The sequence below is a fragment of the Agelaius phoeniceus genome, chromosome 6 (assembly GCF_051311805.1).
Source record: "Agelaius phoeniceus isolate bAgePho1 chromosome 6, bAgePho1.hap1, whole genome shotgun sequence".
In the NCBI taxonomy this organism is placed as follows: domain Eukaryota; kingdom Metazoa; phylum Chordata; class Aves; order Passeriformes; family Icteridae; genus Agelaius; species Agelaius phoeniceus.
Window position 1 is genome coordinate 10906677 of NC_135270.1, and position 14131 is coordinate 10920807.

Consider the following 14131-nt stretch of genomic DNA (forward strand, 5'->3'; position numbering starts at 1 on the left):
GCCGCGTTCGGGGCTCAGCGCGGAGCCCGGCCCGGCGCGTCGGGCTGAGCGCGGCATCCCGGGGGCTGCCCGGGCCCGGCCCCAGCGCCCGTCCCGGAGCGGCTCCTGCCGGAGCCGGAGCCGGCCCCAAGCCCCCTCAGTGCTGCGGGGCCGGGACCCGCAGCCCGCCCGGCGGGGGAGAGGCGGCACCGCCCGGACCCCCAGAGCCACCGGCGGGACCCGGAGCCGCGGCCCCGGTCCCGGTGCGCTCGCAGCCCCGGCCCGGCCCAGGTGAGAGGGGCGGGTCCGGCAGCGACGGTGCCGCCGCCATCCCGGGCAGGACGGGGCCCCGGGGCTCAGGGGCGGTGCCGTGGCTCAGGGGCGGTGCCGGGCTCAGGGGCGGGGCCGGGGCTCAGGGGCGGGGCCGGGGCTCAGGGGCGGTCCCGGGGCTCAGGGGCGGTCCCGGGGCTCAGGGGCGGGGCCGGGCGGGGCCGGGCCCGGCTCAGGTGCGCAGGGCGGGTCCGGCTCAGGTGTGCGAGGCCCCAGCGCGGCTGCGCGGGGCGGGGCCGAGGTGATTTAATGCCCGGAAATCTCTGCCGGCGCCATTTGCTCATCCGGAGCACGGTGAGGCTGCTGCCGCTCTGGGCTCTCCCGGCGGTGATTTCCCTTTTTCTTTCTCCTCTTTCTTCTGCCCTTATCCTCCTCCTTCTTCCCCCCCTTCTCTCCTCTTTTCTATCCCTCCAGCTTTTTTCTCCCTCCCCCCCATCCCTCCTCTCCCTTCCAGCCCCCCCTGCCCTCTCCCCGCTCCCCAGCCTCCCCTGCCCTCTCTCGCTGTTCTCCTGCACATCCCCGACCCCCCGTTCCTTTCACCCCTCTCCCCAGCCCGACCCCCCTCTCTTCCCCCTGTACCCCTCCTCTGTCCATCATCTCTCCCCCCACCGGGCCTTTCCCTTCCCCCCCCCTTCTCCCCAACCCCTCTCCGTTCCCCAACTCATCCCTCCCTATTCCCCTGCTCTGTCTCCCTATTCCCCTCCTCTGTCCCACTACTCCCGTCCTCTGTCCCCCTGTTCCCAGCCTCTGTCCCCCTGTTCCCCTCCTCTGTTCCCATCCTCTGTCCCCCCTGCCTCTTTCCCCCGCAGCCGCGGGGCTCGGGGCGCCGCAGAATAAAGCCCAGAGGGCCGGAGCGGCGCCCCCGCTGTCCCTGGAGCCCCCACACGGGGCCGGAGCCGCTGGGCGGGTCCCCCCATTGCAGTGCAAAGCACGGCCCGACACCGCCGGGGTTCCGGCTGTCCCTACATCACACTGGGGGTCCCCGGGGGTTGGGGGGGTGGGTTAGGCAGGGCCCCCTCCTCAGGAGGGGGTCCGAGGGGGGATGGGGGGGGGGATGGGGGGGGGATGGGGAGGGGGGGGTAGGGCCCCCTCCGGAGGAGGGGGTCCCTGGGAGGGGGGCGGGGCGGGTCCCCTCCGGAGGAGGGGGTCCGGGGGAGGGGGCGGGGCCTGGAGGGGGGAATTCCCCCTCCGGCCCCGCCCCCTCCTCCGGGCCGTCTCCTCCGGACGGGGCTCGGCCCGGCCCCCTCCCCGGGACCCCCTCCTCCGGACAGGGGCCCCGGGGGGAGGGAGGGGGGCGGGCGGGGTGGGGGGGAAGCAGAGGGGGTCACGTCACTCTGCAGCGTGAACACACAAAGACATCACCGGACAGACAAACGGCCCCTCCTATTCTGCCCCCCCCCCCCCCCCCCTCCCTCCCCCCGGGGCCCCGGTCCGGAGGAGGGGGTCCCGGGGAGGGGGCCGGGCCGAGCCCCGTCCGGAGGAGACGGCCCGGAGGAGGGGGCGGGGCCGGAGGGGGAATTCCCCCCTCCAGGCCCCGCCCCCTCCCCCGGACCCCCTCCTCCGGAGGGGACCCGCCCCGCCCCCCTCCCAGGGACCCCCTCCTCCGGAGGGGGCCCTACCCCCCCCCCCATCCCCCCCAACCCCCCTCCCCCCTCGGACCCCCTCCGGAGGAGGGGGCCCTCCCTGACCCCCCCCCCCCCAACCCCCGGGGACCCCCAGTGTGATGTAGGGACAGCCGGAACCCCGGCGGTGTCGGGCCGTGCTTTGCACTGCAATGGGGGGACCCGCCCAGCGGCTCCGGCCCCGTGTGGGGGCTCCAGGGACAGCCGGGGCGCCGCTCCGGCCCTCTGGGCTTTATTCTGCGGCGCCCCGAGCCCCGCGGCTGCGGGGGAAAGAGGCAGGGGGGACAGAGGAGGGGAACAGGGGGACAGAGGAGGGGAACAGGGGGACAGAGGATGGGAACAGGGGGACAGAGGGGGTGGTCGGGGTGGGTCAAGGATGGAGGGCAGGTGGGGGGGTCGGGATGTGCAGGGGAGCAGGGACGGGGGCAGGGGTAGGTGGGGTGGCGGGGGTAGAGCGGGTGGAGGATGGAGGACGAGAATGGAGCACAGGTGGGGAGGGGTCAAGGTGAAGAAGGAAAACAGGGGGAGATGGAGGAGGAGGAAGGGTGAAGGAAGGAGAGGGAGGTGGAATTGGGGGGAAGGAGAATGAGGGGGCAGGTGGGAGCTGGGCTGGGGAGGGAAGGAAGCGTGGAGAAAGGAGGGGTAGGGTAGGGCTGGGGTGTGTGGGGGCATAGGAAGGGTAGGGGGGACCGGCCCGGGAGGGAGCGGTTTGGGGGGGAGGGAGGGGAGGGCTAGGGGGGAGAGGGAGGGGGGGGGTAGGGGGGGGGAGGGTGTAGGGGGTGGGGGAGGGGAGGAAGGGAGGGAGAGAGGGGAGGTATTGAGAAAAAGAGGTTAAAAAAAGCGTAAAAGAAAAGAAACAAATAAAAAGATAGGGAGCCCGCGCGGACAGAACCTTCCCCTCCGAGCGCCGAGGGGGCAAATGGCGCCAGCGGCGATTCCCGGGGGTTAAATCCTCTCGGCCCCGCCCCGCGCAGCCGCGCTGCGGCCCCGCGCACCTGAGCCGGCCCCGCCCCTCACACCTGAGCCGGCCCCGCCCCTCACACCTGAGCCGGCCCCGCCCCGCCCCGCCCCGCCCGCGCCCGTAAATTCCGGCGGATCCACGCCCGCTCCGCTTTGTGTGATGGATGCTCATCCCGGGATGCGGCGGAGCCGTCGCTGGAGCGCTGTGCGGAGCCCCGGACCGGGGGCTGTTCCCGGTGCTGCTCGGGGCTCGAGGCGCTAAGGTGGGGCCGCGAACAGGACCCAGGCCTGGGGATCCGGGTCCTGCCGGTGTCTGCTGGGGGTCCCGGGCTGAGCCGCTTCTCCCTCGCGGGGCCGCAGAACCGAGGCGGGATTGGGGCTGGGATCGGGATCGCCGCGGGCGGGAAGAGTCGCTCCGGGACGGGCACGGACCGAGCCCGGCGCTGCCGCTCCCGCTTGGACCAGGGCTGCTCCCGCTACGGCTCCGGGCAGGTCCCGCTGCTGCCGTGGGGAGCCGGGGCTGTGCCGGTGCCGGGCCCGGCAGGAGAGCGGCGCATTCCCGGAGCAGGCGCTGGATCGCGGCTGGAAGCGGCCGGGGCGCGGGGACCGCCCGTGCCGGCCCCGGGAGCCCTCAGGCCCCGCCGCTGCCTCAGCGCCGCCGCCCCGCGGGGCGCCCCCTGGCGGACACGGAGCGGGGCTGCGAGCGCGGCGGCCCCCGGGGCGCGCTCCCGGCCCGGCCCCCGCGGGGATGCGGAGCCCCCTCAGCCCCGGTACCCCCAAGGCCACCGCGCGCAGAGCGGGACCCGGACCCCGTGCCCGCACCCCCGGGGCTCTCGCCCGCCGCGTCCCCGCGGAACGAGCGGGGCTGCATCGCCGCGGGCCGGAGGAGCCGCTCCGGGCCGGGCGCTGGGGCCGAGCCCGGCGCTGCTGCTCCTGCTCCGACTGTGCCGGGTGCAGGCACGGGGCCCTGCCCGGGCTCGGTTCTGCTCGGGCCGCTCACCTGACACCTGCCAGGTGAGACTTGATGCTCTTCCTCTTCCCTTGCACTTTCTTTGTGGCTCACACTCTCCAAAGCAAAAAATCTCTGGGCTTAAGAAGCCAGTGAAAACTGTTTACTCTTTATTTTTAGGTCATCAGATATCCTGAGTGGGAAGGGACACACCAGGAGCACCAGGTTGAAGCCTTATGTGAAGGGCTTAGCTGGGGATTGAACCCACAACCTGGGCATTTTCAGCACTCTGCTCCAACCAAGCCAATCTCAGGTAATGGCAATGCCCTGCCTGGGACAGGAATGCCAAATGCCAGCAGGGCAATTTCTTTGCCAATGCTGCTTTACACACCAGCCCCTGGAACGTCTGTAGGGCAGAGCTCCATAGGCAGCACCTGACCATGGAACAACACAGGTGAACAGTTGTGTGACAGCACAAAACTCTTCCCGTAATCCTGATTTCCTGCCTTTTCCAGCATTTCCTAAATAGCTGTAAAGGTGCTGATGCCATGTCCCTTTCCAGAGAGAAACGAGCAAGTCCTGAGGGTTCCCTTGCTCCAAGGCCGAAGCTCTTCTGGAGAGTGTCAGGGCCGGTCCCGCCTGCAGAGGGGCCTTTCCTGCAGGTGAGTGCTCACAGCCCAAACTCACGGCGGGGGCTGAGCCCGGCGCTGCTTTTCCGCCCGGAGCTGCACGGAGCCCTCGGGGACTCCTGCTCCCTGCCAGGAATGTTCCTCGCTGCTCCCTCCGTGTGTCCCGGCTGGCCGGGAACGCGGGGCGGGAGGAGGCCGAGCCCAGGGGGAACCAGCCCCTCCTGCCCTCGGTGCCTGCAGGGCAGGAGCTGTGCCTCAGTGTCCTGCCCGTGCAGGCAGCGTGCCAGGCACACCCGGGGCAGGCACTGGGATGCCCGGGCAGCGCTGGGATGGGCACGGATCAAGGGCTGCCCGCGGCCCCTGGGCCAGGGGCTGCTCTGAACGGGCCCCCGGAGATGCTGCAGCCCGGACAGAGCCCCCTGACATCCCAAAACCAGCCCAAGGAACAGCTGCCATTGCCTGGGAGTGCTGCACGCTGGCTTTGCAGAGGAGCTCAGACAGCAATTCCCGGTGCCACCTCCTGGAGCTCCCACACAGCCACCGGGTGTGTCCCAGCCACTCCAGTGCCTTCCCTTCCAGCCTGGGGACATCCTCCAGCAGCAGCAGCCTTAAAGCCAAAGGAATTCCCCTCACAGCAATTCAATCCCAAGCAAGGCCCTCGGAGATGCCTTAAAACAAAAGGTTAGAGGTAGATGGAGTTTTGTTTGGATGAAGTTTGGAGTTTTTCGGGAGCCAGCTGGCACTGCAGAAGTGCTGGGAAGCTCGCACAGGTGGGTCACAGTGCAGGTGCCCTGCAGGCAGGGATGTGCATCCCTTTCCTCAGGGAAAAGAGCTCCCGGAGGCCGCTGCCGAGGCTCTGGAATGAGCTCAGCTCCTGCAGGGAGCGATGCCCTCCCCTGGGCACAGGGGCTGCCCCAGCAGGGCCGGGAGCGCGTCCGGCCCCGCCCTCGCTGCTGAGAGCATCAGCTGGAGCCGAGCCCGGGGGTGGAGCCCACGGAATTCCAGGGAACTCTGTCAAGTGCCCCCGGGAACATGGCTAGAATGAACATTTTAAGGTAACAATGAGGTTATAGGTAGAAGACAGATAGAAAATTTTGTGGGGAAACACTTGGCTGAGGGATGAGGGTTAAAAATAGCAAATGCTATGGAATATCAACCTGTCTTTGTCCTGATCCCACTGAGCTTCCTTGGAGCCTCTTCTGGTTCCTGGAACAGTGGTCTTCATTAGGCAGATCTGTGTGGGAATATCCATACTGCATGAGGGACTGTAAGGTTATTCCAGTAGGAATTCAGCAGGGAATGGGGGGCTACAGGTATAATTCCTCTAAAGTAGCAAAGCTGATACTGTACCTCAAATCTGGGCACCACACAGGGAACAATCCTTGTGCTGCCCTGCCAGCCAAAGCCCCTGGGTTAGGAAATTTCAGCAGCCAGTTTTTATTTTTACAAGAAACCATTCTTTCTGTAGTCTGGAGATTACCACAAGACTTACCCTAAAAATCTTCCCTACCTTGTCCACTCCCTATTATCCCATTTCCACCTCAATATTTTCATTCTTTACCCTACAGATGCTTTCAGTTTTCCCTCCCAATAATTTCCCTACCTGTCCATAACCACTTACCTCAGTTTACCCCATCAAGTGCATCCTCTCTGCTACAGATCACCTCAGATTTTACCCCAAAATTTTCCCTACCTCTCCACCACTGAGTACCTCATTTTTACCTTAAAATATTAATTTTCTACCATGGAGATTCCCTCAAGTTTTATCCCCAGATTTACCCACCTGTCCACAGCAATTCCCTCAGTTTACCTCAGGATGTTCCTGCTCTCTCCTAGAGATAATCTCACATTTTAGCCCTCAATTTTCCCTACCTGCCCAGTACTGATTACCTCCTTTTCACCTCAAAATATCCATTGTTTCCTCTACAGATTAACTCAGATTTTATTACAAAATGTCCATTTTGTCCCCTATTTACCAACTAGATTTTAAAACCAAAACCACACAGGTTATGTCTCTTATCTCCAAAATGTTCATTCTGTGCCCTGCAAATTATGTCAGATTTTTTCCCAAAACTACTTACTGTTCCTACATAATTACCTCAGGGTTTGCCCCCCAAATTCTACCTAATGTTGACTTCTGATCATTTCTGCCTCAAGATGTTCATTTTCTGCCCTACAGATCTTCCCAAGTTTTACCCCCAAAATTTCCTTGCCTGCCCCCAGTGACTGCCTCAGTTTCTGTCAGTGTTCACTCTTTCCCTTGAGATTTACCCAGGTTTTACTCCCAAAATTTTCTGTAACTGTCCATAACTTATTACTTCATTTTTACCTGAAAATAGTAATTCTCAACCTTAAGATTATTTCAAGTTTTACCCCCTAAAATTCCCGTCCACTACTGATTCCCTCATTTTTCCTTCAATATATTAATTTTCTATTATGTAGCTTCTCTCAAGATTTACTCCCCAAATTCTCCATCTGTCTACTAGCGATGATCTCACTTTTACCTCAAAATGTTCACTCTCTGCCCTACAGATTATTTAATATTATTTTTACCCCTCAAAATTTCCCCATCTGCCCACAACTGATTCCCTCATGTTAGCTCAGTATGTTCATGCTCTCCCATAGAAATTATCTCAGATTTAGCCCCTGAATTTTCCCAACTGTATGCTCAGTACTCATCACCTCATTTTTCCCTCAGTGTGTTCCTTCTCTACTCCTGATATTGTGACAAGTTTTGTCTCCAAAATTTTCCTTACTTAAAAATGAATACCTCATTTTTACTCCAATATCTTCACTCTGTCCCCTACAGATTACATCGAGGTTTACCCCCCAAATTTTCCTTCCTGTACAATATTGATTAGCTCTTTTCTACTCTGAAATTTGCATTCTCTCCCCTGAACATCACCTCAGCTTTTCCCTCAAAATGCCACCGGCTCCCCTTGACATCCCCTCACATTTTCTTACACAAACAGTTCTTGTGTCCCCTCCCAACTGCCCCAGGTTTTCAGCTAAAAATGTCACCTCTGTCCCCTCTGAGTTATCCCAGGTTTTCCCTGTTAGGAGCTGCAAGGAATTCAGGCAGGGCAAAGGACAGCAGGGAATTCTGTAAATTCAAAGCCACAAAGAGAAGATCTACCAGCAAAGGGGAAAGGTTTCAGAAAACATTTCTGCAATTGCTAATTAATAATTATTTCCAGTTCCCCAGTGAGAAGAACATGAGCTCACCACCATTAAGGCCTGGCAGTTCCCTGCAGCGAGGGCTCAGTGCACATCCACAGAGGCAATTCCAGCATCTGAAAGGAAGGAAGAAGAAAAGGTCATTTCTTCTCTTTCCAAGTTATTTCAAGTTCTCAGACCCAAACCAAGCTTTGCCCTTGATTTTGGCTGGGTGACTCCTGAGCAGTGGGCACAGGTCCTGTCATTGATGCTGATGGGAGTGATGCTTTCTGGGGAAATCAGCTGATTTCCAAAGTTCACTGCCTGCCCCGTGCCTGATCTGCACAGGAGAAAACCTCTTGCATGAAGGGATTTTGCTCCATCTAATCCCATCTGCCCAGGCTGTTCCATGGGGATGTTGCCAGGCTGGGGCAGCACAGCAGACACAGCTCTCAGCTCTCTCTGCTCCAAACACAGCTCTGGGCTCTTTGCAAACTCCTCTGCTGTGAGGTTTTCTCCAGGAGAACTCAAGGAATGGCCCACGGCAGGTGGAGATTAAGCTATCACACAGGGAAGTGAAGGATAAATATTCCTGTAAGAGCCTTTGGGATCTGCTGGGCTGAACTGGGAAGGGGACATTCATTCCCTGCAGTGCCAATGCACAACAGCCTCCAGCACAAAGCACAGACTGTCAGGTGAGGTCTGAAAGCACCACCTGGACAAAGCTCATGGTTATTCTTCTTTGCAGGGACTTCTGCAATCCAGCCCTGCAGCTGAGAAGCCCAGAAGCTCTGGAGTCTGCCTGCTCTGGAACAAAAGGATCCTGCCAGGGGTGAGGCACATTGCCAGCAAACACTGCCCACAGGCACAGAGGCAGTACTGGAGCTCCTGTTGGGGCTGGGAAGGGCTGCCAGGAGGACACAGCCCCCAGGGGGTGGCAGTGGCAGCAGCAAATTGCCACGGTCTGAGGGCACAGCAGAGAGACCAAGGCCAGCAATGGCCACGGGAGCTGCAGGTTCAATTCTGCTCCTGCGCTGCCCCATCCCGGCAGGAAATCCCCAGGGGGGACAGAAACTCTCAGGGGCACAAAATGCAGCATCTGTGACCCTGATCCTGCCTGAGCTCAGCGTGGGGGGCCAACCCCCCCAAGGGAAGCACTGCCCTGCCCTGGATCAGTGCCAGGCCCTGCCCCAGCTCCCAGCAGCTGCTCCCGGGGCTGCCACCACATTCCCCACAAGGTGACAAAGGTGACAAAGGCCCCTTGGGACAGGGACAGCCTGGGACCAGGGCAGATCCCTCTGGGTCTGTGACACTCTGGGCACAGCTGGGGACTCACCCCACACCACGGGCAGGAGCAGGGACCCTCCAGTGCAGCTGGAGCCCGTTGGGTTTGGCTGCTCCAACTCCAAAGCTCTGGGCAAAGATGGGATCAGTTAAGTGGTTTTTCCTGTCCTGAAAGAGAGGAGAAAATGGAAATTAGGTCCACTCTGGAAGTCAAAGGCTCCTGGCTTTCCTACTTCTGTTCTGATTGCTCACTCCATAAAAAAGGAAAGGTGACACTGAATAAAAGTGCCCCTTGTCAACATTTTATTCCCTACTATTTTAATACATAAAAAGGATGCCCATTTTTTCTTATCACATTCTTTACCTAATTTTAACAGAATCATTTTCATTCCAGGCCCCACTTGTGAGTTATTCAATCCTTTGCCATTGGACTTTGGACAAAGGAAGAGGAGGATCTGTTCCACGTGGGTGTCATCCAACAGGGAACAGCCCCTGTGCCAACCCCAGCCTGGGCTGAGCACGCTGCCTCACTGCCCCATTCTGCATCCTGGCTCCACTCCAGCCTGAGTTTTCCCCCATTTTCCATGTCTAGAGACAGGAAATTGTCCTGGGCAGGGTGTAAGACCTTCACCTGCACATTGGTCTGGGGGCTGTGACTGGATTCCAGCAGGGAATTCATGGTTCTACAGATAAAAACTATTCCAGGGAGCAGCACTGACAAGGTTGGGAGCTGCTGCTTCACCACACGGTGTCACCAGCAGAGAGAAAACACAAAATGTGTATCCAAAACCAAGGATAAAATGAATTCTCCTGCTTTTAGTGGGACCAGGGCTAATTCTGCCCTGGAGTGACAAAGAACTTCTCCCTCAGAGCCCCAGAGACCCCTCAAAAAGCCCAAGTGCAGCAGGGAAGGAAGGAAAGGCACCTGTGCCTCACCTGCTGGGAGCAGCACAGGTCCTGCTGCTCCTGGGCACTGGGAACGTGTCTGGGGCCAAAAGCCCTTCCCAGGCTGGAGGGGTTTCCTAAAGCACCACCTCTGGGAAGCAAAGGGCTAGGGAAGACATGGAGTGGGAGTTTACAATAATAGTAACAATAACAATAATAATAATAATAATGATGATGATGATGATGATGATGATGATGATGATGATGATGATGATGAAGAGCAGCTAAGGGAGCAGCAATAATTCCAAGGGAGCAGGGAGGATGCTGAGGTTTAAATGAGGTTTGAGTGAGGCAGCATCTCCTGGGCTCTCTGAAGCACAGCTCCAGGTCTGGGATTCCAGGAGCAGTGCAAACTCCCACTGTCCAATCCCTGGATTTGCCTCCTGCCAGCACTGGGCACCTTGGCCATGTTTGGCTCAAGTGCTCCAGTGCTGCTGCCTGGAGGGATTGGGAAAATGGGCATTAAACCCCTTCCCACAAGGCTGCTTCTGAGCTCTGGCTGGGGAAAGCATTGGGCACCTCTGGCATTTCAATGAAATCAGTTTCCATCATGGTGAAGAGACCCTGAATAAACCCAGGGCACATAAATAAACCCTTCTCCATAAGGACAGCCCCAGGGAATACACAGTCATTCCTATGCCTGGTCAAACAAACAGCAGCCAGTTTTTGGGGAGAGACTCCAGACTCTTGTCTCCCTCCCTGGCTGTAAAACACTTGCAGAGGCTCTAGAGTTCACACAAGCTTCTCAGGGTTTGGATATTTCATTTAAATTCCATTCGTATACTAAGGAATTTGAAGTGTCCTAAAGGCAGCTCCACTCACACTTTAATTTTAAGCCCTCTGCCACAGATGAATTGGGATGTTCTCTTGTTAGAAACACCCCATCTTCCTTAGGCATCTCCATGTGGGAGATAAAATAAATGTGGACAAGAGTTTGGAATGCAGTTTTCAAATCAAGTTCCCTGCTAGGAAATGACTCCAGCTCTGCTACCTGGGGCTGTTTCAAACACAGCCTGGCCCACGTAAGAAAATGGAATCAACCCCTTTGTTCCATCGGCCTCACACCCCAAATTCCAGTGGGACAGACCAGTCCCTCTCCTTGGAAGGCAGCATCTCCTACCTGGAGCTGGGCCTTCCCCAGCCTTTGGGGGCCGCTGTCTCCATCCTCCCACACCTCCTCATCTTCCTCCTCGCCAGGGTTGGCTTCCTCAGCCTGCAGAGCAAAGCCAGGGACAGTCACCAGCCTGCTCATGCCAGCCTGGGCAGCAGGGACGGGCTGGGGGCACCTCTGGATGTCCCCCTGTGCCTGGCACCGTCCCTGCTCCGCGCCCATCCCCGTTCCTGCCTGGGCAGCTCCTTGGAACGGGATGTGAAAGCACAAACGTTTGCTCTGCTGGGGCTGGGACAGCAGAGACTCCCCCGGGGCAGGGGGCAAAGCTCCTGCTCCCACATCCTCTGCCTCCCACAGCCCTGCTGGGGCTGGCCAGAGCAAAGGAAACGCCTCAGCTCCTGCTGGAAATTCCCTCCTGTGCCCATCAACCCAGAGAAATCGGGGCTGCTCCATCCCTGGAAGTGTCCAAGGCCAGGCTGGATGGGGCTTGGAGCACCCCGGGCTGTGGATGGAATGGCAGGGGATGGAATGAGATGATCCTTAAGGTCCCTTCCCACTCAAACCATTTGGGGACTCCATGATCTCTCCGTGCATTTATTTTGCACCATTTCCTCTCAAATTTAGTTTGTTAAAGTTTTAAATAACTTTTAAAATATTCCAGGAGTTAAAAGAGGAGTGTGAAACATGCAAGAATCATTCCTACACCCATCAAATCATTATTAACCAGCAGCCTATTCCCTCGTCTCTGTGCTTGTTTTGCTTTCCTGGAAGACCATACGATCCCAGAGTCTCTCAGAGAGATGTACTGGGATTACTGGAAGGTTTGCCCTGTCAGAGAGCGAGGGGGGTTCACAACACTTGTTCCTCTGTATCTTTATCCTTTAACCAGCTTTCCCACAGAATGGTGTTGTGGGAGAAGTTTGGAATTACTAGAAATGGATCAGGTTCACATTTTTGCCCCACTGTTTCCCAACTACTTCCAAAGTTTTGGAATTACCCTCTCATGACACCTAGAAAACGACTGTGAAAACATCAATCAGAAAAATATCTTGAAAAGAGAAAACCACATCCAGCAGCAGCCAAAACAATCTCATTTCTGTTCTTACCTGGTCTCCAGGTACTCCTGCCAGAGCTCCACACAGCCACTGCCATTCCGCGAGCCTGAGGAGGCAGTTTTGGACGTGTTCTTTGCCGTGTGATGGGACAACAGAGTCCAGAGAGTTTTCGTCGTCCCTTCCAAGTCACCCCACGAGCCCATGGTATAAGCGGGTTCGGCCCCGTGTGGGGCTGCAGCGAGGGCGGGGGGCGCCGGCTCCGGCTCTCTGGGCTTTATTCTCCGGTGCCCGAGCCCCGGCTGCGGGGAAGGAGGGAGAGAGAGGGAGGATGGGGGGAGGAGGTGGGTGAGGGAGCGGGAGGATGGACAGAAGAAAGGTAGAGGAGCAAGAGAGGGGAGTCGGGTGCGGGAGTGGGGTAGGGAGGGTCGGGGATGTGCAGGGGATCAGGGAGAGAGGGTGCAGAGGGCTGGCGAAGGGGGAGAGGAAGGGCGGGGTGGGAGGGAGAAAGGAACTGGAGGGGTAGGAAAGCAGAGATAAGGGGGAAACGAAGGAGGAGGATAAGGGCAGGAGAAAGAGGAGGGAAAAGGAGAGGGGTACCCGCCGGGAGAGCCCAACCCGGCAGCAGCCTCCCTGCCCTCCGGGTGAGCAAATGGCGCTGGAGGCGATTTCCAGGGATTAAATCACCTCGGCCCCGCCCCGCGCAGCGCCGCTGGAGCCCCGCGCACCTGAGCCGGACCCGCCCTGCGCACCTGAGCCGGGCCCGGCCCCGCCCGGCCCCGCCCCTGAGCCCCGGGACCGCCCCTGAGCCCCGGGACCATGGTGTTGATGGGTGGTTGTTTCTCCATCACATGGGCAAGAAACTCATGTGGGACCTAGCAGGGATGGATACATGGCCTTGTATCTCCCTAAGAAATCTGTTATTTTTACACCTGAACAGTTAGGATACTTATCGTACTATAAAACGCATAACACCTTCATAAAGATGTATAAATCCAAGCAGAACACAAGTATAATATGGTGTCTTACATGTTTCAGCCATTCCATTAAGGCTTATCATACAAGTGTTTATCTGAACTTCCACAAATCAAGGGGAAACCCGACACTCCCATCTCTGTCCTTCATTACAGCAACCTCTCTGTGCAAAAAGGATACAATTTCTGCCCCAGTACTGCTACTGGATCATTTCTGCAGCCCCAGTTGTTGTTATAGCTCAAAATTTGTTCCTTGGAATTTGATGGTGAACTGCTGTTATTGTTGATTGGATAAAATATGTATTTATAAAAAGGAAAGGCCATAATTTGCTTAAAACCTGTTTGATGGAGTTGATCCTGTTTCTTTAAAATTCCATTTACTGCTTATGTCAGCTTTATTTCCATGAGGACTCAGCAACCAACTCATGAAAAAATATATCGCACAAACTGGAATAAAATCTAATTTACTTTATTTTTTGAAGGAAAAGGAATCCCTTTTGGAGCTAAGGCTGCTTAATATTTAAGGGGAATCAAGTTAAAGCAGGTCTTTTATCTCTGACTGTTTTTCATTTGGAAGTTTATAGATGCTAGATCATTCTGCTATCCTACATACAAAGAGAAGGGTCTCCAGTTCTCTTCCATCCCTTCAAAACTAAACCAAGTGCCCTCCCTACTCTGGCAACCCATGTGCCAGAAGCATTTTTCTCTCAGAGGCAAAAAAAAGCAAAGGGATGCATTTGCTGTCAGTTATGCCAATGACACGTGATGAAATCCGTAAGGTTATTCAGGTCTAAATGGAGACAGAATTTGAGCAGAAATTAATTTTCAGACACCTGGGAATTTTTCAGTCTGTTTCTGTTACTTCCTGCAGGTAAAATGTCTGTATTTACTTGATTTTTCCAATTCCCTGCTTGCACCTGCTGATTTCAATTCAGTTTTAGAGTTTCTCCTGGCAGCTGAGAGGCTTCTTTTCCTTCTAGAGGCTAAAATGAAGGTGAAACAGGCACATGCCAGGTCTGTGTTACATCAGGAGAGGGTGCTCGAAGCTGGCAAGCCATGAGGATCCTCTCCCTCGGCATCTGTGCCACTCCCAGCTGTAAAACCTCAAATCCACACTTACCACAGCCACACTGAAATTGC

General features: G+C 57.3%; 2 protein-coding genes across 3 annotated transcripts; one reads left to right on the forward strand and one right to left on the reverse strand.

Moving 5' to 3' along the window:
* The first annotated feature begins 2396 nt into the window (after positions 1-2396).
* Positions 2397-5081, forward strand: LOC143694259 (uncharacterized). The gene is made up of 5 exons (XM_077179440.1): positions 2397-2436; positions 2980-3905; positions 4021-4153; positions 4403-4502; positions 4907-5081. The coding sequence occupies exons 1-5, from the start codon at positions 2397-2399 to the stop codon at positions 5079-5081; spliced, it is 1374 nt and encodes a 457-aa protein (XP_077035555.1).
* Positions 3998-11853, reverse strand: LOC129121459 (uncharacterized). 2 transcript variants are annotated; one of them, XR_013182693.1, is made up of 5 exons: positions 10975-11853; positions 9846-9960; positions 8962-9077; positions 7695-7762; positions 3998-5137 (listed from the first exon to the last, which is right to left on the reverse strand). XR_013182693.1 is itself a non-coding variant. In XM_077179733.1 (4 exons), the coding sequence occupies exons 1-4, from the start codon at positions 11416-11418 to the stop codon at positions 5109-5111; spliced, it is 657 nt and encodes a 218-aa protein (XP_077035848.1). In that variant the 5' UTR covers positions 11419-11853; the 3' UTR covers positions 3998-5108. The 2 variants fall into 2 exon arrangements, 1 of the variants encoding a protein (XP_077035848.1); XM_077179733.1 differs by lacking the exon at positions 9846-9960.
* Between the last annotated feature and the right edge of the window lie 2278 nt (positions 11854-14131).

Excerpts from the sequence above, each read along its gene's own strand:
- LOC143694259 (XM_077179440.1), top strand. The coding sequence starts at position 2,397 with ATGGAGGACGAGAATGGAGCACAGGTGGGGAGGGGTCAAG. Across the intron at positions 2,437-2,979 it reads ACAGGTGGGGAGGGGTCAAG|CCGGCCCCGCCCCGCCCCGC; the intron begins GTGAAGAAGGAA and ends CTCACACCTGAG. Across the intron at positions 4,154-4,402 it reads TCCAACCAAGCCAATCTCAG|AGAGAAACGAGCAAGTCCTG; the intron begins GTAATGGCAATG and ends GTCCCTTTCCAG.
- LOC129121459 (XM_077179733.1), bottom strand. The coding sequence starts at position 11,418 with ATGGAGCAGCCCCGATTTCTCTGGGTTGATGGGCACAGGAGGGAATTT. Across the intron at positions 7,763-8,961 it reads GCTCCTGCCCGTGGTGTGGG|ATGCTGGAATTGCCTCTGTG; the intron begins GTGAGTCCCCAG and ends CCTTCCTTTCAG. Across the intron at positions 5,138-7,694 it reads ACTGCCAGGCCTTAATGGTG|GCATCTCCGAGGGCCTTGCT; the intron begins GTGAGCTCATGT and ends TTTTGTTTTAAG.